Below are 27062 nucleotides of genomic sequence, written 5' to 3'. Positions count from 1 at the left end.
CAAACTACCAAAACATTCTTAACAGAACTAAAAACAACTATTTTAAAATTCATATAGAACCAACAAAGAGCCCGAATACCCAAGGCAATACACACACACACACACACATACACATATACACACACACACACACATATATGTAAAAGACTCATAGAACAAGAAACAGAATAGATAGCCAATAAATAATGCCACAATGCCACACACCTGCAACCATCTGATCTTCAACAAAGCTGACAACAGCAATGAGGGAACAATTCCCTATTTAATAAATGAGACAGGAATAACTAGCTAGCACTATGTAAAAGATTGAAACTGGATGACTTCCTTACACGATATATAAAAATCAATTCAAGATGAAGACTTAAACATAGAACTTAAAATTATATATATATAAAAAACCTGAAAATAATCTAGAAAATAACCTAGAAAATTCTAGACATAAAAATTGGCAAAGATTTTATGATGAAGATACCAAAAGCAATTGCAATAGAAGCAAAAATTGACAAATGGGACCTAATTAAAGAGCTATTTTGCAGCAATGGAAACAATCAACTGAGTAAACAGACAACCTACAGACTAGAAGAAAATATTTGCAAACTATGCTTCTGACAAAGGTCTAATATCCAGCATCCATAAGAAACTTAAACACATTTATAAAAAAAAAAAAAGGAGAAGCCAGGAGCAGTGGCTCACGCTTGTAATCCCAGCACTTTGGAGGCTGAGGTGGATGGATCACGATGTCAAGAGATCGAGACCATCCTGGCCAACATGGTGAAACCCCATCTCTAGTAAAAATACAAAAATTAGCTGGGTTTTGTGGTGCACGCCTGTGATCCCAGCTCCTCAGGAGACTGAAGCAGGAGAATCACTTGAACCTGGGAGGCGGAGGTTGCAGTGAGTCGAGATCATGCCACTGCACTCCAGCCTGGTGACAGAGCAAGACTCCGTCTCAGAAAACAACAACAATAGCAACAAGAAAACCAAAAACCTAATTAAAAAGTAAGCAAAAACATGAACAGATACTTTTCAAAAGAAGACATACATGTGGCTAACAAGCATATGAAAACAAAATTCACATTGTTAATTATTAGAAAAATGCAGAGAAAAACCACAATGAGATACCGTCTCATCCAGTCAGAATGCCTATTGTTAAAAAGTCAATGACAGATGAGGGCTAGGTTGCAGAGAAAAAAGGAATGCTTATATGTTGTGGGAATCAGGAGGCTGGAGAGATCACTGGGTGGAACAGGAAGATTTTATTTAGGTGGCCAGCGGCCCAGCGGATTAACATCCAAAGGCTGAGTCCTGAACAAAGACAGGGCTTGACTTTTATACATGCATCAGGCAGGGGCAAGTCAGGTTTTTGGCACAAAACCTGTGAGGTGAGAAAGCCGTCTTACAGAAGCAGAACAAAGGCAGTTAATCATACCATGACAGGTTTCACAACAGGCTTTGCAACATGAGCCTACCTTACTTAAACATGTCTTGTGGCCTTGCCATGCTACAGAAAGAAAAACAAAAACTTACAAAATCTTTACAGACTTGCAGAAATAGTTACAAAAATAGTTGTGAGAGCAGAACAAAGAATAATGGTATGGGGAGAGAATTTCAAAGGGGGAAACTGATAAGGAGAACTTGTTTTTCTCATCCCTGCTCCTGGAGCCCATTCCTTCGGAGCCCCTGCCTGGCCTTGCAGATAATTATCATAGCTCCAGCAGGACTTTGGAGTGAGTCAGACTGGTCAGGAAAGGACTTGTTTTCCCTTTTATATTTCCTGCTTCATTCCCCCCTTTGATGCTTTTTATAAGTAAAGTTTAATAGAAAGCATCACTATCTTCATTTGGTTCTTCAAGAGGAAGTAGCTCTTTTCTTGGCAGGGGTTAATACTTAGGGCCATTAGTCATGTGGTAGTCTGTCTGTCCACAAGAGCCTCTATGGCTGTTTGGATATTTTTGACAATGAGAGGTAAGAGACAAGGGAGTATAAGGCAAACTCCCAATATGGCTAGAACTATTTATACTAAGGTTTTAAATCCTCCAAGGGATGAGAACCAACCTCTGAAGAGGGAATCTGGAGACTATCCTTTCCAAGTCTGAACTGGGATGTGGGCTAACTTTTGGATTTTAGCAGTTATTTCTTCGATGACCTTTCCTTTGTCATCAATTTCCAGGCAGCAGTTAGTTAGGTTGAACTTTCCACATACTCCCCCTTCCTGGGCTAGGAGGTAGTCTAAGGCCAGTCTATTTTGATAAATGGCATTTCTCATTTTTGTGGCTTGCTGGGCAAGCAGATTCAAGGCCCCTGCAGTTTCATTGGTAATGATTTCTAGTACTGCCTGCAATCTTATAATGTGGTTAAGCATGTAAATTGGGGTGCGGTATCCCCACATTCCACCTTCTGCCCAGGTAGCTGGGCCATAATATTGAATTATTCTTTCAGGAGGCCATTCATTGTCCTTCCAATCTCCTATAGTTATGCCTCTTTTGCTTTTCCTTTTAGTTTCATCATAGATGGGGTATCCTAAGGCTTCTCCCTGTTTTAGGGGGATTAGGAAGAAGGATGGCCTAATTGTCCCCAGTACACAGGCCCCTGACCATTTAGCTGGCAGTTGTCGATATGCCTGTGGCCCACAGATCCAGTAGAGGCCAGAGGGCGCCTGCCAGGTATTTGGAGCTTCAAGTTCGTACCAAGAATGATTTAAAGATGGGAAACGAGAGAATGGGCTTGGGTGCGGTGATTCAGAATTATTGCTTTTGCCCCTCCATAAAGTCTTTCCTAGTGTCTCATTGTAATATTGTTGTCCTAGGCAAGTTAACTCTCCTACTGGGTCTGTAAAGGCCTTTCCCCAGCGAGCAATACAGAATTTTCCAATAATGGAGGTTTTTAAGAACCAGATGCTCTGACTTGACAGTGCAGGTTCGAGGGAAGAGGCAGTTAGAGTGAAATTATCTTGGGGCATTAGCTCCCTTGCTTCCCATGGCCATTGGTCTCCCATGTTCGTTCCCCCACAGACATAACATGAAGCGACGTGCAGGCTGCTGGCTATGTTTTCAGCCAGTTGGGCAAATAGGTTTCTGGCCAAGGGAGGGGGCTCAGGCAATTTCTGGTTAACATGCTCATAGAATGACTCAAAAACTCGGAACTGTTGGGTTGAGCGGGTCCGAGTTTTCTTTATTATATATAGATAGACATAGGCTCCTGGCCCAATTTCTTTACCGCTGACTCGTGCTCCTAGCGGTGCTTTTAAACCTGTTGTCCATATGGGCTGATCTGGCTCTAAGATGGTAAGATTTACAGAATTACAAGTGCTTGTTTTACAATCTGGTTCTAATGGTATTTTGGTAAGCATAATTGGCCCTAGTGATTGTTGGTTAGTGGACCACGTTGTGCAGTCCCAGCAAGTTGTTACTGGGGAATTAGTGGAACAAGCAGGGGATGCACATCTATTTTTATGGCAGCTACTATAGTACTCCATGGAACTGAAGATTACGGGAAAGAGTGAGCCCATGGATACTATCTGGCAAACATCAAAGTATAAGGATATGACACCCTTGCCAGAGGGAAAGACCTTGGTTTGGTTTAGAAGATCCCCTTCCTTTGACCCGACATGAATTTCAAACCAGGTCCCAGGTGAAGACTTAGGGTCATAACACACATAAGGCTGGCCCCTTCCTGGGTCACAGACTGAGTAGGTCGTCTGGTTGTGAGTACAAGTTCCTAGGCAGGTCCCAGCACACTCATAATAAGTGTGATACAACAGGGTTTTAGTCATGATGTTCCCTGACCACGTAGTGTGGGTGCAGTGGAGGCATCCCTCCCAGGGTTCTCCTTTTAACATGGATAAGGGGAGCAGCAAGAACAAAGTGATGAGTAGCATGTTCATACCCAGCATGGACAGAAAAGGCTTTTTCCCGGGGGGAGAAGGCTGAGCAAAGTGACAGCTTAATAGCAAAATAATCAATATTACAAGGAAAATTGCTGGACTTCAGATTTCTAACTACATTTACTTCCCTGATGATGACTCAAGCTTCGGCCGTGCGTAGACTAGTCAGCTTCCGGGGTGACTAGAGCAGGGCTGTTGTCTCCTCAAGCTTCAGCCGTGCGTGGACTGGTCAGCTTCCGGAGTGACCAGAGCAGGGCTGTTGTCATCTCACTGGCACCTTGGTTCCGTTGTAGGATCAGCTGGGTTGCATGGTCTAGGTCCTGTTGGCTGGTCCACTTGTCCTGGGCTGATGGTTTCAGCTGACTGGATGGATGGATCCAAGGCACAATTCCTGCAACTTTAACAACAGTGGGAATAGACAAGATTACAGTATGGAGCCCATCCCATATGGGTCCCAGAGTGGTTCAGTTTTATTTTTTGACCCAAAGAGAGTCCCTGGGTTTAAAGGGGTGTATTGGATCTATCAGGCTTATGGGCATTCTTTCTTGTACCCAGCTATGGACACGTCACATGGCTGTCCCTAAAGCCTGCATTTGCCTCCTTAAAGTTAATTCCCCTAGTTCACTGAGATTACCCTTAATTTGACTTATGATTGGGGGTGGCTGGCCGAACAATATTTCATAGCGTGAATACCCAGTTTGTTTGGTGGGGGTGCACCTAACTCAAAGGAGGACCATGGGCAGGACTTGATCCCATCTCAGAGGGGTTTCTTGGCAATATTTCTTCAGTAGCTGTTTGAGTGTCTGGTTCATGCACTTTACTTTTCCTGAGCTCTGCGGCTGGTAGGCTGTGTGTAATTTCCATTTTATTTTAAACAGTCATGTTAGTTCCTGAATTATTTCAGCTAGAAATGCCAGTCCGTTGTCTGACCCTAGAGTGAGGGACAGTCCAAATCTGGGGATAATGTTTCTTGATAGTATTTTAGTCACTTCTCATGAGTTCTCGCTTCTGGTGCGGAAAGCCTTGGCCCATCCTGAAAAGGTGTAGACAAGTACTAACATGTACCGATAGCTCCCTGCCTGGGGCAACTTGGTAAAGTCCATAAGGAGGTTTTCACAGGGCATGGTTCCCATTTCCTGAATTCCTGGGGGCCGAGTGGGCCCTTGTCATGGGTTGTTCTGGGCACAGGTTAAATATTGTTCACAAACAGCTTGGGTGGTGGCAGTGAGTCGCGGCACGTAGAAATGGCGTCCTAGTAGTGTTTCTAATGCCGTTTTTCCCATATGAGTTCCGTGATGGAATTGCTTTACAAATTTGGGGGCCACCATTTTGGGAATGGCCAATCTCCCATCAGAAAATTTCCACCATCCTCCTTCAATATATTTTCCAGTTTTTTGGGGCAAAACAGGCCTTCTCATTCGGAGAGTAACTTGAGACCTCCTGGAGGGGAGGCTCTGGGAGGAGGGGCATAGCTAAGGCTTCTTTTTAAAAATGAGGTGTAACCATTGCTGCCCATTTTGCCTCCCTGTCTGCCTTTTTGTTTCCTTTTGCCTCTGACTTCCCTGCCCTCTGGTGTCCCCTGCATTGCATAGCTGCTACTTTCTCTGAGACCCATACAGCATCTAAGAGCTGTAGAATTCATTCTTTCTATTTTATTTCTTTGCCCATGGCAGTTAAGAGTCCTCTTTCTTTATATATAGCTCCATGAACATGCAGTATGGCAAAAGCATATTTGGAATCCGTGTAAACATTGACCTTTTTGTCTTCTGCCAGCTGGAGAACGCTCGTTAGGGCTGCTAGCTCTGCCTTCTGGGCTGATGTTCCAGCAGGCAGAGGCTAAGCCTCCACCACTGAGTCTAAGGTCAACACTGCATACCCAGCCCAGCAGATCCCTTCCAGCACAAAACTGCTTCCATCTGTGAAGTATTCTACATCTGGGTCCTTGAGGGGCTGGTCTGTAAGGTCTCCTCGACTGGAGAATACCTAGTCCACTGTTGCTACAGTCATGGACGGTGATTCCCGGTTCGACTGGGAGCAGGGTAGCTGGGTTAAGGGTGTTCACTGTTTCTAAAGTTATGTGGGGATTTTCACATAGGAGCCCTTGGTATCAAGTCATCCTTGGGCTTGATAACCAATGCTGCTCTCTCTGATCCATTAAAGTTATAACCAAGTGTGGTATCTGGATGGTCAGTTGTTGCCCCAGGGTCCGTTTGTCAGCTTCTTGTGTCAATAGGGCAGTAGCGGCTAGTGCTTTACAGCAAGGAGGCCACCCTAGCACCACAGAGTCCAACTGTTTGGATAAGTACACAACTGGGCGATGCCATGATCCTGTGACTTGAGTCAGGACCCCTATAGCCATTCCCTTTAATTCATGGACATATAGAAAGAAAGGCTTAGTTGTATCTGGCAGTCCTAAGGCTGGAGCCTGAGTTAGGGCTTCTTTGCTTTGTTTAAACACCTTCTCCTGGTCAGCCTTTCAGAGGAGGGGTTCCTTTTCACCCTCCTTTGTGGCTTCATATAAGGGCCTGGCCATAAGTGAGAAATTTGGGATCCAGATATGGCAGAACGCTGCTGCCCGTAAGAATTCCCCTATTTGGTGCCAGGTGGTTGGAGTTGGAAGTGCACAAACGGCTTGCTTTCATCCATGGCCAAGCCGGCATTCCCCTTGGCTTACTATGAAGCCTAAATATTTAACCTTTTCATGGCAAATTTGGGCCTTCTTTTTGGATACCCTATACCCTGTTTTCCTTAAGAGATGGAGGAGGTCCTCGGTTCCCCAGTAACAGTCCTCTTGGGTTGGGGCTGCCAAAAGAAGGTTGTCTATGTACTGCAACAAGGCACAGTTGTCATTTGGTGGGTGTATGCCTTGAGGTCTGAGGCCAGTGCTTCCCCAAAGATTGTGGGAGAATTCTTGAACCCTTGTGGGAGTCTAGTCCAGGTTGAGCTGTCCCCCCGTGCCCGTAACTGAATCATCCCATTAAAATGCAAAGATGGGCTGACTAACTGGTACCAGGCAGAGACAGAAGAAAGCATCCTTTAAGTCCAGGACTGTAAACCAGGTGGCACTTGCTAGAATAAGTCCCATTAAAGTATACAGGTTTGGTACTACTGGATGTATGGTCACCGTGGCTTCGTTTACAGCATGCAAGTCCTGCACCGGTCTATACTCATCAGATCATGGTCCAGGCAATGGTTTTCGTACCAGCGAAAGTAGAGTGACTGGCATTGGATTATGATCCCATGGTCATAGAGCCACTTTAAATGCTTATAAACGCCCCAAATATCCTCTTGGGAAAGTGGGTACTGACAAACCCGAACTGGAGTTGCTCCTGGTTTTAATTCTACTACCAGTGCCTGATTTACAGCCAGCCCAGGTGGGTTGTCTTCAGCCCATACTCCAGGAATTTTATCAATTAGCTTAAATAATAATTTATCTTCCTCCTGCGTACAAGGCTGCACCGGTGCCTGTACTTCGTGTATAGTCTCCATTCCTCAGCCTGCGGGATGATGAAAGTTAACACCATGGCCTTTGGTTGAGTTAGGCTTAAAGTAATATCTCCTTGTGACCCAAAGGTAATCTGTGCATGCAATTTTTGGAGGTCTCTTCCTAGTAGAGGCACTGGATAATTGGGGAGATAGAGGAATTTATGTTGGACCTCTCATCCTCCAATGACACACCTCCTTGGCTGACAAAAGGGCCTCTTCTCTGGGACCCCTGTAGCCCCAATAATAGTTGTATGATCTTTGGATAATGGCCCTATGGGCTGGGTCACTACTGAGTGTTCAGCCCAGTGTCTATCATAAAGTTCATTAGCTGGCCCCCTACTTCTAATGTGACCATGGGCTCCTGGGGGCCTAAAGAGAAGGAGCCCAGTCTGGCCTAGTCTTCATATTCTTCAGTTCCTGCCAGCCTGATCAAGAGGGTATCTGACTCCCTTGGGACACGATAGCCCTTGGCTGGCAGTTTTCCAGTTTTATAGTCTCTGTCATTTTCTTCATTGCCCTCTGGACATTCACCTTTCCAGTGTCCCCTCTTTTTGCATTGTGCAATTGATTCCTACATAGTCTTGGCTGACTTTCAGGTATCTGCCTGGCCTGAACCCCTCCATGTCCGTGGCTATGTCCGCACACTCTCGCGATGCTAGTTTCCCTTCCTGTGAGGGCTGCCACTAGCAGATTGGCCTTTTTCTTAAGTCTGATCAGCCTCTCTTTGTCTCCTGGTTATGGTTAACGTACACCTTGGTGGCCACTTCTAAAACCTGAGTGGCATTCATGCCCATGAAACCTTCTAGTTTTTGCAGCTTTCGCCTGATGTCTCCTTGGGCCTGCCCTACAAACGCTGCGTTCACCATGCGCTGGTTCTCAGTAGCCTCGGGGTCAAACAGGGTGTGAAGCCAGAATGCTTTACAGAGTCTCTCATAAAACTGACTAGGACTTTAATTAGTCTCCTGCAGCACTTCCAAGATTTTCCCCATGTTGACTGCCTTTTTCCCACCTTCCTTTAGCCCTTGTAGGAGTGCCTCCCAGTACCTCTGTAGGTACTGTAATTGGGCTGCATCATTTGGGTCCCAGTGTAGGTTGGCTTCTGGGAATTGGCCCTGAGCATATGCCTGGACATTAAGTGTGCCTTCTGGTGCATTGTGTTCTAGCCAGTGAAGGCCTGCCTGGGTCACCCTTCGGCGTTCCTCGGTGTTAAACAGCGTCAGGAGGAGCTGTTTGCAATCTGGCCAAAGTTGGATTTTGTGTCTGAAAAATGGACTGCATCAGATCTGTGAGGGCTTGGGGCTTCTCCGTGTAGGAGGGAGTATGGTGTTTCCAGTTTAGGAGATCAGTGGTTGAAAAAGGCTGGTAAATAAAAGTCGGTTGCCCCCGCTTGGACCTGCCCCTGTTCATCATAATAGGTCCCTGTGTTTCACGGAGGGGCATCTGCAACACTCTGGTGTGGCCAGATCGAAGGCGGCCTGCTTGATCATCCTGACTTTCCTTCTTGACCTCCTGAGGTGGGGGCTCAGACTTCCCCCTTTGAGGTGTAGCCTGGGGTGTGTCACCATCTGAGTCTGGCTGCTCAGGGGCTGTCCTTGGTAAAGGGGGATAGATTGGCACATAGGGAAGAGGGGTTTCTATCTCCTCTGGTGGTTCCTGCAAAACTGGTTTTTCTTGTGGCTTTCCTTTTGTCTCTTTAGCTGACAGTGAAGCTAATTTTTTTTTCTTTTACTTTAGACTTGTCTCGAGCTATGAGCGTTTTGCAAGAAGAAGCCTGGCACGGCTGCAGCCATGCAGGTCGAGTTTGAACTTTATTTAGCCATGAGTCAATATAAGGAAATTGGTCTGGATGCCCTGGCTGTCCTCCGACCCCAGTCACCACCTTAAATACATGGCCAATTTTTTCCCTATCTATCTATAGTTCCTTCAGCCGGCCATCCAACATTGAAAGAGGGCCATCTATTTCACAGAGAGTTCTCAACCTCTGGGGGGTCAACTTGATCTCATAATCCCCTGTATAATCTTACTTAAAGTTCCTTAACATACATTCTAATGGGATGGGTTTCGACGACTTCCCTCCCAGTTATGGCACAACCCACTCCCTCTTCCTTTCACTTCAGACTGATTAGACCGTGTCTCTTGCGGGAGTATTTCAGACACTGCTTAGCTTTAATGGAGGGTTCATATGAGTCCTGAACCCAGACCACCACAATCTATAAATTGTGGGGCACCTCCCTAAGCCATATGCCACAGCCTCAAAGGATGTTTGCCACTAGTCTCGGTCGGTTCCACACTTCACTGAGATGGCACAGTCTATGCTAAGAGACCTGTGGCTCCACACACGTCACTCAGCATGTTGGTTCCTTTTGGAACAATCTCTTTCACATTTATTCACACACGTCCCCACTTCCAGTTTCCTTTCTTAACCAACTTAGCGAGCCACTCTCATGTCCTGGATCAGTTAGGGTGTAAGTTTCTTCCGACGTTGCCAGCCCCTCTCACGTCCTGAGTCGGATTACTAGGTACACCCCAGGAGGTGATCCGGCTCCCCTTCCATCCTTATGGGACCGGTCCTGCCTTGGGCCCAAATCTTACTGCAGTCCTGTAGCGTGAAGTCCTAGAATCGTCCTGTAGCCCCTTAGGTTCCACTGCACTGTCAGAGAGGGGCGCTGGGTCGTGGGAGAGCCAATCTCCCCTCCGGGTTGAAGGTCTCCCAATGGTGCCTTGGGTCATGGGTCTTCCCCGGCCCGGGGCTCCAGTCCCACAGCCAAAAGAGACAGTAAACCTGTAGTCTCCCCTCCTGGCTGGCTCGCCAAAATGTTGTGGGAATCAGGAGGCTGGAGAGACCACTTGGTGGAACAGGAGGATTTTATTTAGGTGACCACTGGCCCAGCAGATGAACATCCAAAGGCTGAGCCCTGAACAAAGACAGGGCTTGACTTTTATACATGCAACCAACAGGGGCGGGTCAGGTTTTTGGCATGAAACCTGTGAGGCGGGAAAGCAGTCTTACAGAAGCAGAACAAAGGCAGTTAATCATACTGTGACAGGTTTTACAACAGGATTTGTAACATGACCCTATCTTACTTAAACATGTCTTGTGACCTTGCCGTGCTACAGAAAGAAAAACAGGAACTTATGCAATCTTTACAAACTTGCAGAAATAGTTACAAAAATAGTTGTGAGAGCAGAACAAAGAATAATGGTATGGGGAAAGAATTTCAAAGGGGGAAACTGATAAGGAGAACTTGTTTTTCTCATCCCTGCTCCTGGAGCCCATTCTTTCGGGGTCCCTGCCTGGCCTTGCAGATAATGTTATCATAGCTCCAGCAGGACTTTGGAGTGAGTCAGACTGATCAGGGAAGGACTTGTTTTCCCTTTACTTGTTTTTCCTTTTATATTTCCTGCCTCATATACACTGCCTGTAGGAGTATAACTTAATTCAACCATTGTGAAAAGAATTGTGGCAATTATAGAACTAAAAACAGAATTACCATTTGACCCAGGCACCTCATAATTGGGTTTATACCCAAAAAAATGTAAATTATTCTATCATACACATGCATGTTCACTGCAGCACTACTCACAATAGCAAAGACATGGAATCACCATAAACACCTATCAATGGTAGACTGGATAAAGAAAGTATGGTATGGCACGGTGGCTCATGCCTGTAATCAAAGCACTTTCTTTCTTTTTTTTTTTTTGAGATGGAGTCTCACTCTGTTGCCCAGGCTGGAGTGCAGTGGCACCATCTCTGCTCACTGCAAGCTCCGCCTCCCGGGTTCATGCCATTCTCCTTCCTCAGCCTCCCGAGTAGCTGGGACTACAGGTGCCTGCCACCATGCCCGGCTAATTTTTTGTATTTTTAGTAGAGATGGGGTGTCATCGTGTTAGCCAGGATGGTCTCGATCTCCTGACCTCGCAATCTGCCCGCCTCGGCCTCCCAAAGTGCTGGGATTACGGGCGTGAGCCACTGCATCTGGCCAATCACAGCACTTTCACAGGCCAAGGCATGTGGATTGCCTGAGGTCATAAGTTTGAAACCAGCCTGGGCAACGTGGCAAAACCACATCTCTACAAAAAGTACAAAAAGAAAAATTAGCCAGGCATAATTGTATGCACCTGCAGTCCCAGCAACTTGGGGGCTGAGGTAGAAGGACTGTTTGCACCAGGGAGATTGAGGCTGCAGTGAGCCAAGATCACATCACTGCACTTCAGCCTGGGTGACAGAGTGAGACCCTGTCTCCAAAAATGAATAAAATAAAATAAAATATTTAATAAAAACAAAATATGGTACATAAATACAATGAATACTGTGTGGCCATAAAAAAGAAGATTGTGTCCTTTGCAGAAACATGGACAGAGTTGGAGACCACTATCCTTATAGAACTAATGCAGAAACAGAAGACCAAATGCATGTTCTCATTTCTAAGTAAGAGCTAAAAAATAAGAACACATGGACACAAAGAGAGAAACAACAGTCACTGAGGCCTAGTTTAGGGTGGAGGGTGAAAGGACAAAAAGGATCAAAGAATACCTGTTTGGTGCTATGCTTAGTACCTCAGTGACAAAATAATCTGCATGCCAAGCCCCCCGTGACACAATTTCACCCACATAACAAACCTGCATGTGTACCCCTGAACCAAAAATAAAAAATTCCTGGGTGGGGGATAGCATAATGTATGTGTAAGGACTGGTTTGTGCTACAGATAGTGGCCCAGGTGGGATTGTCCTCTGACTTATTTCTGTGTCCATGCAGGCAGATGAGATTATGAACAGGTGGTCCAGAACTCTAGATTGGTGGAGAGAGCAGGCTGCTACTGCAGATTCGGTGTCTGGGAATAGGAATATGTCAGGAGACTTGTAGACACTTTTGTTGGTTTTTGGCAAGAAACACCAGGATGAAAAATGCTGTGGTGAAATTCCTAAGGTGGTGCCTAGTCCTGGGAGGGGTGTGAACACATCAATGTCTAGTGGGTATGTTTGTGAGTGGGTAGAAATCCTGAGGTGGCAGCGGTGGGAAAAGGGGGTCTGTTATAAGAGCTCCTTTCCTCTAAGTTTTCAGTCCTCTCTCACAGTGGGAGTGGGAGGAGACCTCAAATCCCAGGACAATGGGCAGTGTGACAGCCTGCGTACAGGACAGCAGAGTCTCTCATTTCCAGATACCCAGAGTTCCATTCCAGGCCAGGCCTCTGAGATGTCTTTCTTCTGGCACCAAAATTGTAACGTTTGCTGAACACCAAGCAATTCTTCAAAACCAACACATTGTCTAAAATTTGAATTATGACCCCACTCAAGAGTCAGCACAGACCCTGATCCAGGGCTCAATCTCACAACACTGTCTTCACTGCAGATGCCAGTCACAAACTCTATGGGTCCATCCATGCTTTCGAGCTACCATTGAAAAATTCAGGACTCCCATAAATCTCTCAAGTTCAATAATTTTATAGAGCTACTCACAGAACTCAGCAAAACATTGTAGTTATGTTTACCCATTTATTACACAAAATACAACCCAGAAAACTCAAGTGGAAGAAATGTATAGGACAAAGAAAAGACGTGGGGAAAGATGAAGCACATAGATAATCCTGGTAAATAGTGTTAATAAAATTCTCTATCCTTTGTGTTCTCCAGGAACAGTTTATGGAAAGAAACATCCTTCCACTATGACTCAGCTGGTGCTCTCTTGTCCGATTTATCACATAACCAGACACTGACTCTGCACATTTTCTTCTTTTTTGTATTAAAAAATTAGCTAAATTTGTCTTCAGTGGTCAAAATAAAATGCTTTTTTGTTTGTTTGTTTTTTGAGATGGAGTCTCACTCTGTCGCCCAGACTAGAGTGTAGTGGCACGATCTTGGGTCACTGAAACCTCTGCCTCCAAGGTTCAAGCAATTCTCCTGCTTCAACCTCCACAGTAGGTGGGATAACAGGCACATGCAACCATGCCTGGCTAATTTTTATATTTTTTTTTAGTAGAGAAGGGGTTTCGTCATGTTGGCCAGGTTGTTCTCGAACTCCCGACCTCAAGTGATCCACCCGCCTTGGCCTCCCAAAGTGCTGGGATTACAGGCGTGAGCCATCGTGCCCAGCCTAAAATACTTCTTAATCAAACTTTACTTAAGTTTATCTCCTTTCCACAGGCTCCTGAACTTTGAGCTACCCTCAGTCTGAGCCAACATACAACCCCATTTATGTTCCTCCTAAAAACTTGCTGACTTCATGGTAAAATGATTTCTGATCTAAAATCTGATTTTTTTCATCCTCCATTTGTTATTCCCCTCTGACCTAATCTTTTTTGCTCCTCCCTAAGAAAGAAAGCCTTTATCTGTTTAAACTTTGCAATCCTTAAAACTTTTATAGTTGGTATTTCCTTCTGTTGCAACTCTTTTAGAATTCAATTTTTTTTTACATAAACCTAATTTTGCTCATTTTACAAAGTCTAGAAACTGCCTCAAAACAGTAACAATTTCATCTTCAGTAAGACCCTTGCAATCCCATTCCATCTTAATGTTAACTGCATCTGCCTGTGGGTCCCCAGCTTTCCAGGGCTCTGTAGCTTCTCTCAGTATAAAGGCTTCTTCCATGGCTAGGGTGAGCAGGCTGGGACATCTGCAGGGAAGGTTTCCTGGAAAGAACGAACTGGGCCTTTAATCCCACCTGCCTGTAATCCCAGCTACCTGGGAGGCTGAGGCAAGAGAATTGCTGGAACCAGAAGGCAGAGGCTGCAGTGATCCAAGATCTCACCACTGCACTCCAGCCCTCCCCGGCTGGGCGCAGTGGCTCACACCTGTAACCCCAACATTTTGGGATACCAAGGATCACCTGAGGTCAGGAGTTCGAGACCAGCCTGGATAACATGGTGAAACCTCATCTCTACTAAAAATACAAAAATTAGCTGGGTGTGGTGGCACCTGCCTGTAATCCCAGCTACCTGGGAGGCTGAGGCAAGAGAATTGCTGGAACCGGAAGGCAGAGGCTGCAGTGATCCAAGATCTCACCACTGCACTCCAGCCTGGGCAACAGAGCAAGGCTCTGCCAAGAAAAAAGAAAAAGAAAGAAAGAACCTCCCCGCTTTTTGCAGGCTCAATATTAGCATTAGCTTGGGGTCACTGGGCACAAGCTTTAATTTCCATGTCAGAGTTATTCACTTGGTTTTTGAAACTGAAAAATTCAGAAAAATTACTCAAACACATTGTTTATATAAGGGAAGGAAATTTTAAGGTACTTACATATCATACCTCAATAACAAATACAAAAGCATTTATTCCTTTAAGACAATATATTATTATTTCCATTAAAAATCATGTATAAACAATTAGTCATATGGGAGCACTTCTAGGAGATACCAAGTTTCCTCTCATAAAATTTAGCATTAACATCACATATCAAGATGATAGAGTATAGAACAGAGGTATTCCCTGTAACAAATGCACCCTGCAAAAAGAGGAACTGATGTCTTCATGAATGTAACTCACCAATTATCTACCACATTTTCTTATGGAAATGTATTCATTTTCTACAGCCAAAATGGAAGACAGATTTTCCCTATTCTTTTCCTTTGTAGCACTCTAAAAACTAAGTCTTGGAATTCTGTTGGATGTCACCTAGTCATTAAAAAAACACACCTGGATGGGCGCGGTAGCTCACGCCTGTAATCCCAGCACTTTGGGAGGCTAAGGCGGGCAGATCGGGCAGATCACCTGAGGCGGGGAGTTCAAGACCAGCCTGACCAACATGGAAAAACCCTATCTCCACTAAAAATACAAAAAATTAGCTGGTGCATGGTGGCGCATGCCAGTAATCCCAGCTACTTGGGAGGCTGAGGTAGGAGAATCACTTGAACCCGGAAGGCACAGGTTTCAATGAGCCGATACTGAGCCATTGCACTCCAGCCTGGGCCACAAGAGCAAAACTCCGTCTCAAAACAAAACAAAACAAAACAAAACCAAAAATAAAAATACACACCTGAGAAAATTTCTAAACTCGGTCTGAGAAAGAAAAAGGTAAATGAGTTTTGTTTTTGTTTTTGAGACAGAGTCTTCCTTAAATGAGTATTCTTAAGAATGGGATATAGGATTAGATATTGATTTTCTTCTGACCCCCACCTCTTTTATGCCCTTTGTAAATATTTTCTTACCTTTTAAGCCCTACTAATAAAATGCAAGTTACAGTTAAAAAAGTGTAGTCAAAATAAGTGAAAAAATCTTTTCAAGGTGACGAACCCAGGGAGCGGCGGTGCTCATTAAAAAACAGGTGTGTCTGACTCATGTGTCAAGTCAGGCCACCCAATCCCTTGAGAGATTCTCCCACTCCCATCCTGCTCACTTAAGTGCTCAGTGACCACCCTCTCCAGAGACACTGTACTAGGCCCCAGTGAGTGCCCCAAAGTGCATTTCACTTTGCAAGTTGTTGCACCATCTCACTGGGGCCAGGTTTGATTTTTTTTTTTTTTTTGTCTTTTGGGATACTATTTTTCTCTTTCACAATTCTTGGAGAATCCAGGTGGCAGTAATTATTTGTGTTTTTCTCTCAATACCACCATCTGATTGGCTGACCAGCAATGTGTCTTCGAGAAATGGAAGCCGGGTTGCTTGAAGACAATCTTAACTTCTCTAAGGGTTTGCTTTTCAAAGGAAGAGTACCCCAGGAGACTCCTCTCAGCCCCAGGGCATCCACCTGCCCCCTTGAGAGGCTACACTCCAACTTCAGGCTGTCCTGTCTCCCATTCCCAGATATGCGAAGTTTCATTCCAGGCCAGGAGCTGAAATTTACTAGACATTCTAGCATACACAGCCACAGTGGATATCTTGATTTATCCCCAGACAGTACTGAAACCCAGAACCAGGGAAAAAACTGAAGGGTGGCTGAGGACACATTACCTTACAAAGTTTCCAAAGGGAAACCCTGACCCAAAAATATTCTGATACGGTTTCTGTGCCTAGAGGCAATAAAAGGAAAGGAGGCACAGAACATTTTTTACAATACAGTGTCAGGGGATTATTCTTTCTTCTCTTGGGAAATATTTACAAACAGAAAACAAATCTTTTTTAAAATGCCAGCCAATGCTTTGTCAAAAAATGATTCATTAAAATATGGTACCTAAAATGTACACTAAAGTGTACAATAAAGGACAAACAATTGATAACTTGAATTAGGGAGGGGAAATTGGCATTTGGGAATGTCAGAAGGAACTGGAAATTTAGTATTTTACTGCGAGCCAGAGTTAGGCTGGAGGAATGGGAAATGGGGAGGAGTCTTGAGACTCTGCTTGAGACAGAAGTGACAAATGCAGGGGAAAATCAGTGCCAGGTGGAGTGTGAAAATAAGTGGCAGGCAATTAGACTGAGGTGGCTCCAGTCCTAGGGTTGCTACTTTCAAAAAAATCTAACTCGAATGCTTTTTTTCTAAAGTATTACATTGGGGGAAAATAAAACTCAGGCTTAACCAACTATAAACTGCCAATTAACCTCTCATTACATGACCAGGGAATTTCCACCTTGATCGTACAAGTTAAGAAACTACATAACTTTACCTAACCAATTATTGAATTTGCTTTCCTTTATCACGCACGTTATAAAAGTGTTTTCTTCAAGGCCCTTACATAAACCACAAACTACAAAACATAGCTTGGTGCTCTACAATTCCTGAATTACTCTTTAATTAAATTCTTTAATATTTTTGGGGAGACTTCCACAAATTTTTAATAGAAAAAAAGGGGGACTGGGAACCCCGCAGACCAAAGCTCTTCCCATTCATGAACTCTGCACCCCGAGTCAGTATTCTCCCCTGACGACCGTCCCGTGGTCCCTGCACAATCGGGGAGAGATGCGGCAGTGGGGGCACGGCTGCTCACAGAGGACTCCAGGCCAAGGCACAGTCACTGCGCAGGGAGGAGACAGGACGCCCGGGGTCCAAGCTGTCAGCCCGGCCGCCATCCTATGGCTGAAGGGGACTGAGGGCCGAGCTGCGCCAAGGAGAACTCGGGGCCGCGGATTTTGGAGCCAACTGCGGGGAGGCCAGAGTCCCGGTACAGCCACTTCCCACCAGTTCCAACCAGCCCCGCCCCCTCTCTCGGGATGTCGGACCCGGCACTCTCACCATTTCTAGGCTTCCAGGGCGTCCTGGCGTCTTAGCTGTGAATGTCCCAATACCTGCAGGTAACGGGGCCACAGAGGCTGGGCCTCCAGGAGCAGAAGACGCAGAGCAGTGAAGACTACACTAGGAGCTCCGGCTGCAGCCAGAGACAAAGGCCCCGCCAAACCCGGAAGCCGTCCTGTCTGCTCTAACTGAGTGCCTGATTGGACGGGTCCCAGCCCAGCGTCCCTGATTGGATAATGTTTACGGCCCCACCCCCTCAGGCCTTGATTGACAGAAGACGTGCTCAGATGCTGGGCTGAATGTAGAGTGAACCCTAAGCCTTTTCAGGCAGAGCTTCCTCCCTGAGCTGACCCAGGCCCTCCTCAGACGGCATTTGCCTTGTAAGGCAACCCTCTGAAATAAAATGTGAGCCCTGTGTGAATTCTAAATTTTCTAGTAGTTAAGAAGAAAGAAGAAACAGGTGAAATTCATTCTAACCATTTAATAACCCAATATATCCAAAATATTATTTTAGAATATGAGCAATATGTAATTATTAATGTAGTGTATATATTCTTGGAACTAAATCTTTAAATCTAACTCTGTATTTTACCTTTCTAGCACATCGCAGTTCAGACCAGCCATATTCCAGGCATCCTGTAGCCACACATGGCCAATAGCCACCACATTGAAGTGCAGCTCTGATGTCAGGGGGTTGAAGGGCCTGAACATCCCTTTTCTGCCAAAGGTGAGGCAAGAGCCTCTCCCTACCAACATCTCTCTTCAGTTCCAAGGATGAAACAGATAGTGGCCATAAAAAGAGCAGAGGACAGCAGGAATAAAATTACCTCAGGTACTGAGGTTACAAGCACTGCTGGCCACCAGTTGCTCACCTTTCTTCAAGAGATTAGACAGTGAACAAAGAATGATGAGGTCACAGGATAAGAAAACTCTATGTCTTTAGATCTGTACACAGTATAGACCTCCAATGTTTAGAAACAGAGAAAGTAGAAAAAGGCAAACTCATATTGCTATTTGGCCTCGGCCCTAATGGTCAGGCTGTGGTTTTCTGTTTTCTCCTGTTGTATGTGGTGCTGTGTGAGTATAATCACCAATCACATGTATACATGTCCACATGTATTTCTGCATTTCTCAACATTATCTTACAAGACATTCAACTTTAAATTAGGGGGAAAAAATTAGTACTTTTAGGGTGCCCACTATTAGAAGGTAACTTACTGTTACAGCCTGTCATTAAAGCCTGGCATCTTATCTGCACTGGGTGCATGTATTAGTTAGCTGTTACAGTGTAACAAACCATCCAAAACTTATTAGCATCATAATTGAGATGGTCAGGCATTTAGGCTGGGCTCAGTGGGACCATTCTTCTGGTCTCAACTGAGCTCTTTCAGACATGTATTATCAGCTGCTTGTTGACTAAGCAGCTGTGCTTCTAGGAGTGAGCTTCTGCTTCTGGGGCTGTCAACAGAGGCAACTTGCTTCTCCTCCCCATGGTATCTTGTCTGGCTTACATGGGCTTTTTTTCATGGAGATGGTAGCATTCTGAAAGAAAAACGGAAGCATTCAAGACCTTTTGAGCCTACACCTCAAACTAGCACACTGTCATGTTCATGGGTTTCCACTGCCATTAGCAAATAAGGCCAGCCAGATCCAGGGATTGGAAAACAGATTCTGGATCTCAATGGGAACAGCTGTAAAAGCACCTGGCAATGGGTATGGATACAGGAGGGATAAAAAATTGCACCGGGCACGGTGGCTCACACTTGTAATCCCAGCACTTTGGGAGGCCGAGGCGGGCAGATCATGAGGTCAGGAGATCGAGACCACGGTGAAACCCCGCCTCTACTAAAAATACAAAAAATTAGCCGGGCGTGGTGGCGGGCGCCTGTAGTCCCAGCTACTCGGAGAGGCTGAGGCAGGAGAATGGCGTGAACCCGGGAGGCGGAGCTTGCAGTGAGCCGAGATCGCGCCACTGCACGCCAGCCTGGGTAACAGAGCGAGACTCAGTCTCAAAAAAAAAAAAAAAAAAAAATTGCTACCATTTTTGCAATCAGCATCATTCTGCCTTTTTTTGTGTATGTAGTTTATAGAACTCTTCCACATCAATAAATTGTCCAAAGACCCACAGCTACTAAGTGTCTGGGCTGGGACTCAGGATCAACTCCATGTGACCCCTGAAATCCTGGAGAGTGACATTTCTAAAATAGAAGTCAGATTTCTTTTAGATTTGTGCCCATATAGTACTATTTATTATTAGAATAATCTTAAAATGGCTGGGCATGGTGGTTCACACTTGTAATTCCAGCACTTTGGGAGGCCGAGGCAGGCAGATCACAAGGTCAGGAATTCGAGACCCAGCCTGACCAACATGGTGAAACTCCGTCTCTACTGAAAATACAAAAAAAATTAGCCGAGCTTGGTGGTGGACATCTGTAGTCCCAGCTAGTTGAGAGGCTGAGGCAGGAAAATCTCTTGAACCTGGCAGGCAGAGGTTGCAGTGAGCCGAGATCACGCCACTGCACTCCAGCCTGGGTGAAAATAAATAAATAAATAAGCTTAAGGAATTGCAGAAACACATGGTGGCTCACACCTGTAATCCTAGCACTTTGGCATTCTGAGATGGGAGAATCATTTGCACTCAGGAGCTCAAGTGCAGCCTGGGCAACATAGTAAGATCCTGTCTCCATAAAAATTTTTTTAAAAAAATTAGCCAGGCATGATGAGGCATGCCTGTAGTTCCAGCTCCTGAGATAGCAGAGGTAGGAGGATTACTTGAGCCTAGAAGGTCAAGGCTGCAGTAATCCATGATTCGTTACACAACTGCACTCTAGCCTGGGTTATAGAGTCAGACCCTGTCTCAAAAGAAAAAAAAAAGAAGAAGAAGAAGAAAAAGAAAGAAATTGCAGGAGCATTTGAAAAGGACATAGAATAATTTGGAAAAAGTAGCTGAGGGATGAGTTGAGAAAATCAAAGCCAAACCACACATTACTTATTTTTTATCACAGAAAAAAATTGAAAATTAAAAAAAAAAACTCTAGAGAAATTAAATGTTACAGAGTTTAATTGAACAAAGAATGATTTGCAAATCAGGCAGCCTGTGGAGCCAGAGTAGGCTCAGAGAAACTCCAGCACAGCCACATGGTAAGAAAAGATTGATGAACAGAAAAAGCAAAGTGACACACAGAAAATGAAAGTGAGGTACAGAAACAGCCAGATTGGTTACAGCTTGGGATTTGCCTTATTTAAACATGGTTTGAAGATTTGATATCCTTTTATTGGGAAAATCACAGTGGTCAGTACAGGAATGGGTTACAGTTAGGTTTCAGTTTACTATGTACAAAAAGAAAAAAAACTATTGACCAAAATTAAACATGAAAGGGGACAGCTTCAGGCTATAACTAATTTAACAATTTCTTGCTTTTGGTTATCATCTCAATTTTGAGAGATAGACCAAAACTTTATACATTATATTCTGCCATCATCAAAAATATACTTATTTAGTCTCAAATCTCACTGTGAAATGGCAGAACTGTGAGTTTTGTAAAGTGGAAATGAGGACTTGAGGTTATTAATTTTTTAAAGAATTACGGTAGAGGGGACCTCCTTATATTAAAATTTGCTGCTTAAAGAATAAAAACAAAACCTGGCCTGTTTTAGAATCTACCTATTTTCTTAAATTTTTAGTTTGAGTATGTCATATTTAGCATGAGTGACTCCATTTTGGTTTGGTTTGGTTTTGTCTGTTTGGGCCTAATGCATAAGCTCAGTCCAGAATAATAGCCTCCAATAATTTCTTTTAAAAATTCCCCCGTTTTGGTTAAGTTTTCACATAGGTCAGAGTGTGACCAAAACTTAGGGCCTTAGTGCCTCTCTCAGTTTCCATTATTTTGGGTTTTTGTCCTTATCATGTCATTCATAGGTTATGGTGTCCTCATGGTCACATATATCTTTGAATTTTCATCATTCCCATTAAAGAGAGACCATTTGACATTCTAGAGATGATTGCATGCAAACATTTATAACTTTTGAGAGAATACAGTGCAGTAGGGAGACTACTATTTTGACTATCAGGAGGATAACACCAAGAGTTTGAAGTATGCTTTTTAACCAGGGTCCCCATGAACAAACCAACTAAAATTAAATAGATCAAATAATTAGCTAAATAAGTGGTCTACGCATTTCAACCAAGGAGTCTGTTTCTTCTTTCTTTTCTTTTTTCTTTCTTTTTTTTTTTTTTTGAGATGGAATCTTGCTCTGTTGCCCAGGCTGGAGTGCAGTGGCATGATCTTGGCTCACTGCAAACCTCCGCCTCCCGGGTTCAAGTGATTCTCCTGCCTCAACCTCCCGAGTGCCTGGTACTACAGGCGTATGCCACCACGCCCGGCTATTTTTTTGTATTTTTAGTAGAAATGGAGTTTCACCGTGTTAGCCAGGATGGTCTTAATCTCCTGACCTTGTGATCCGCCCGCCTCGGCCTCCCAAAGTGCTGGGATTACAGGTGTGAGCCACTGCGACCAGCCGAGCCTGTTTCTTAAACCCCTATAATGAAATCTCTGTAATACCTGATGTATTTCTCCATGTGCAACTACATGTCTTAGCAACTACACAATACTTTTCTGTTTATCCAGTAAGTAATCTAAAAAAATTATATTATTTAGCACAACTTTAGTAAAAAATTTAAAGTCTATTGTGTAACCACAGCCTTTACAGTAGAATCTGCTCTAGAGAATATTATGAAGAATAAATGCCTAAACATTGCCTGATTTACTCTAAACCATGAAAAAAAAGACCAAACAAATGATGCTTATTTAGAATAGCAATGGCCTCCTGGCAATGCTCTTTAACCTATTCTGAATAAATTATCTTTAACTTATGAAGTAGGTTAAAAGCAGTGGACCTATATTCTGCTTCTGATATGATGAGAAAAAAAATATCCCATTAGAATTTTTTAACCACATTGGCCCTTCATCATTTATCTACCAAGGCATAAGTTTGTTCATATATAAGGTTGGCTGCAAAATTCTCTACATATAAATGTATACCTCATGTAAGTGCACACAAGAGATCTTTTTTAAAATTTTTGTTGTGTGTAGAGCCATAAGAAAAAACTGTGAATGATGAGTTCCATGATAGCAGAGATATCTTGATTTTTTTATCTTGTGTGCAAAGCTATCTACATCAAGATTGCCATTTGCTTTTGAGGAGATACTTTACTGGTTAGCTTTACCTTAAGATCTCCAATGGGTATACAATTGCAAGAGTTTGGAGGGGCCCTTCTGAGTTGTAAGATTATGAACCAAGGCACAGGATCCCAAAGTCATGCTGCGCTGTAGCTGGCAAGCAGTGTTAACCTCTTGGTTCTACATTATAAAAGGTTTTATTGCCCTCAGTCAGTAGACTATTAAAAGCTTTCTTGTCTGAGCACAGTGGCTCATGCCTTTAATCCCAGCAGTTTGGGAGGCTGAGGTGGGTGGACCACTTGAGATCAGGAGATTGAGATTGGCTTATCGTGGCCAACATGATAAAACCCTGTCTCTACAAAAAATATGGAAAATTAGCCAGGTGTGGTGTCACACAACTGTAATCCCAGCTACTCCCGAAGCTGAGGGATGAGAATTGCTTGAACCTGGGAGGCAGAGGTTGCAGTTAGCAGAGATCATGCCACTGCACCCTGGGCGACAGAGTGAGACTGCCTCAAAAAGAAAAAGCTTTCTTTACTTGTTGAAAATATGCTTTGCCATAATGCATTAAGGCCTTGCTGCATTTAGTCATATTAGACTTCAGTACTGGAAGATACATGAGATTCTATTATTAGGCGCATAGGCCTTCCAATGACTATTTTATAACGGTCAACACATTCTTTCCACTCTAAGTGGATCTGATTATCATCAATCTGGAATTACAAAAGCAATCCAGTCATTTTAGCTAGCTTTGCTCAATAATATTTTGTCTATAATAACTTTTTTAACAGTTTTACAACCTTTCTAGCAAAATAAGTGTTTTATTATTGGAGAGTTTTTCAGAAATGTCCCATGATGAAAACACATTTTCTAATATCCTTTTAGCTACTGTTAGAATGTCAGCCTTCTTACATGAGAAAGCTTTTATACTACCAGAAAACATGCATTAAAAAAGACAACTGAGCCCAGACTTGGTGGCTCACACCTGTAATCCCAGCACTTTGGGAGGCTGAGGTGGGTGGATCACGAGATCAGGAGTTTGAGATCAGCCTGGCCAATATGGTGAAACCCTGTTTCTACTAAAAATACAAAAATTAGCCAGGAGTGGTGGCGGGCGCCTGTAGTCACAGGTACTCAGGAGGCTGAGGCAAGAGAATGGCTTGAACCCAGGAGGTGGAGGTTGCAGTGAGCCAAGATCATGCCACTGCACTCTAGCCTGGGTGACAGAGCAAGACTCTGTCTCAAAAAAAAAAAACAAAAAACCGAACAAACAAACAAACAAAAAAACAGGACAACAGAATAAAAATTATGTATAAAAGTTTAAATAACCTATCAGGTAGCAGAAATGTACATAAAGTTTTGATTGTCTACTTAAAATTGGTCTTAAATTATTTTAATAATTTAGGCACTACACACACAAACATTTAATTTATATTTAGTTTAGATTATTTGATATTTTCTGTGATGAGTAATAGAATGCAGAGCTTTTAATAATGGAAACTTTAAGAACTCTGGGATGAACAAATGGCTGTCTAGGTTCTCCAAGAGTCTACACTTAACTTTAAATTTATGCCATCTTGATTGGGCACAGTGGCTCACACCTGTAATCCCAGCACTTTGGGAGGCCAAGGCGGGTGGATCACGAGGTCAAGAGATCAAGATCATCCTGGCCAACATGGTGAAACCCCGTCTCTACTAAAAATACAAAAATTAGCTGGGCGTGGTGGCACATGCCTGTAGTCCCAGCTACTAGGGAGGCTGAGGCAGGAGAATCACTTGAACCTGGGAGGCGGGGGTTGCAGTGACCTGAGATCGTGCCACTGCGCTCCAGCCTGGCGACAAAGCAAGACTCCGTGTCAAAAAAAAAAGACAAAAAAAAAAATTATGTCGTCTTACATACCAGGACTTTTTCTCCAATTTATGTGCATAGCACTGATAACTGAGTGGTTCTTATAGGTAATTTTACTTGGACTGCAGAGTTTATTTAAAGAGCACATCTAAAATTTTCAGTACTTGCTGATTTAGCATAAAAATGTGGCAGAGTATTTTTCTGATATTCAATTAATTTTTGTCTTGCCTGGGCTCACAGTTTTATGATTCCGTCTCTTCATGGGAATTCTCATGATCCTTACCCAGTTCAAACAATATGATCCTAAAATTATCAGAAACAGGACTCAACTTGTCTGGTCACTTTCCATCTTTTTATGAACCTCCTAAGGACACAATACTCTAGGATTTTGTGTGCTTTTGAGGTTTTTAGAAACTAAATAAGAAACCATTAACTGTGAAAATTACTTAAATGGTTATGAAAAAAGAAATAAAAAATTGATTATATCTATTGCCTATAATATTTTTTATGATAAACATAATTATGACTAATAGCATATAAAGAGATATATATTAGATTTTTAGAAATTCTATAAAATTTTGGAATAAATATTAATAACATTCATTAAAATATAAGTTGAAGGAGGTCAAATATCTTTTTTTTTTTTTTTTTTGAGATGGAGTCTCACCCTATCACCCAGGCTGGAGTGCAATGGCTTGATCTCGGCTCACCGCAACCTCCACCTCCTGGGTTCAAGTGATTCTCCTGGCTCAGCCTCCCCAGTAGTTGGGATTACAGGCATATGCCACCATGTCCCAGTAATTTTTTGTATCTTTAGTAGAGATGGGGTTTCATCATGTTGGCCAGGCTGGTTGTGAACTCCTGACCTTGTGATCCACCTGCCTCGGCCTCCCAAACTGCTAGGATTACGGGTGTGAGCCACTGCGCCTGGCCCAAACATCATTTTTAATTTGACAGTGCTTCCCGTGCAATTTAACATATCAAATAATCCTGTTTATCACTCTTTTGGATGTTGCATTGGCTCTCTATAGCATCTAAAAGTTAGGGGTCAAAAACGAATAATTTTAAGGTCGGGCATCGTGGCTCATGCCTGTAATCCCAGTACTTGGGGAGGCCGAGGCCAGTGGATCACTCGAGGTCAGAAGTTCGAGACTGGCCTGGCCAACATGGTGAAACCCTGTCTCTACTAAAAGTACAAAAATTAGCCAGTCATGGTGGCACACGTTTGTAATCCCAACTACTTGGGAGGCTGAGGCAGGAGAATCTCGTGAACCCAGGAGGTGGAGGCTGCAGTGAGCTGAGATCAGGCCACTGCACTCCGGCCTGGGCAACAGAGCAAGACTCTGTCAAAAAAAAGGACTTTTTTTTTTTTTTAAACAGTTTCACTCTTGTTGCCGAGGCTGGAGTGCGGTGGCATGATCTTGGCTCACTACAACCTCTGCCTCCTAGGTTCAAGTGATTCTCCTGCCCTAGCCTCCTGAGTAGCTGTGATTACAGGTGTCTGTCACCATGACGAGCTAATTTTTTTGTATTTTTAGTAGAGATGGGGTTTTACCATGTTGCCCAGGCTGGTCTCAAACTCCTGACCTCAGGAGATCCACCCATCTCAGCCTTCCAAAGTGCTGGGATTACAGGCATCAGCCACCATGCCCGGGCAAAAAAGGACAATTTTTAAGCTGAAATTTGATTTTAGAAAGACTGTCAAATATGTCAGAGGGTTAAAATACTTGACCAAAATAGGATCACAGGTTACCATAAAATAATAGTCATTCATTTAGCCAAAGTGATAATTAAAAGATTTTAAAAAACAAAACATTTTACTGTTTGATACAGGAGATTTTTTCTTTTTTTTATTATTATTTTTTTATTAATTTTTTTTGCACACAAAAACAATAAACATTTTCTAATAATACATACAAACAAAAAGATGCGTATCAAACATATTAGGAAGGTTGCACATGGGAAGTCGGGGAATAGAAATGGGGGGTGGGAGTTAAAATAAATGAGAGAGGGACTTTATATGGATCAGTGATAATAACTCAATCCTCTATTTGACAAAGAAGAGGGAGAAGGAAGAGGAAGAAAAAGAAAGTGGGATAAAGGATCAGAAAGGGAGGAAAATAAAAAAAATTAGAGTATGACTCCAGGGTAGACCTGTTTTGTTGTCACTGAGTTGGTTGGTTTGTCGGTTGTATTTTTCATGTTTCGCCATGTTGGCCAGACTGGTCTCGAACTCCTAGCCCGAAGTGATCAACCCGCCTCGCCCCCCAGAGTGCCGGGACCACAGGCGTGAGCCACCACGTCCAGCCCCCACATTGCTTCTGGCCTCCGTGGTAGACCTCCGAGACGGAGCGGAGGGGCAGAGGTGCTCCTCACTTCCCAGACGGGGTGGCCAGGCAGAGACGCTCCTCACTTCTTCCCAGACGATAGGTGGCTGGGCAGAGGCGCTCCTCACTTCTTCCCAGACGATGGGTGGCCGGGCAGAGGCGCTCCTCACTTCCCAGAAAATGGGCGGCCGGGCAGAGGGGCTCCTCACTTCCCAGATGATGGGTGGCCGGGCAG

At 43.8% G+C, this 27062-nt stretch overlaps 2 protein-coding genes across 2 annotated transcripts in view; both read right to left on the bottom strand.

Moving 5' to 3' along the window:
* LOC116812106 (zinc finger protein 117-like) overlaps nucleotides 1-17565 on the bottom strand; it is a 35636-nt gene extending 18071 nt beyond the window's left edge. The window contains exon 1 of the mRNA XM_058444504.1: nucleotides 17472-17565. Within this exon, the coding sequence (XP_058300487.1) occupies nucleotides 17472-17474 (3 nt within the window). The 5' untranslated portion in view covers nucleotides 17475-17565. The remainder of the gene's footprint in view (nucleotides 1-17471) is intronic.
* ERV3-1 (endogenous retrovirus group 3 member 1, envelope) lies at nucleotides 1238-17567 on the bottom strand. The gene is made up of 2 exons (XM_058444509.1): nucleotides 17472-17567; nucleotides 1238-4280 (listed from the first exon to the last, which is right to left on the bottom strand). The coding sequence occupies exon 2, from the start codon at nucleotides 3890-3892 to the stop codon at nucleotides 2078-2080; it is 1815 nt and encodes a 604-aa protein (XP_058300492.1). The 5' UTR covers nucleotides 3893-4280; nucleotides 17472-17567; the 3' UTR covers nucleotides 1238-2077.
* Nucleotides 17568-27062: the final 9495 nt, after the last annotated feature.

The sequence above is a fragment of the Hylobates moloch genome, unplaced genomic scaffold (genome assembly GCF_009828535.3).
Source record: "Hylobates moloch isolate HMO894 unplaced genomic scaffold, HMol_V3 SCAFFOLD_1, whole genome shotgun sequence".
In the NCBI taxonomy this organism is placed as follows: domain Eukaryota; kingdom Metazoa; phylum Chordata; class Mammalia; order Primates; family Hylobatidae; genus Hylobates; species Hylobates moloch.
The sequence above is the reverse complement of the archived record's forward strand: the minus strand, read 5'-3'. Positions and strand labels throughout refer to the sequence as shown.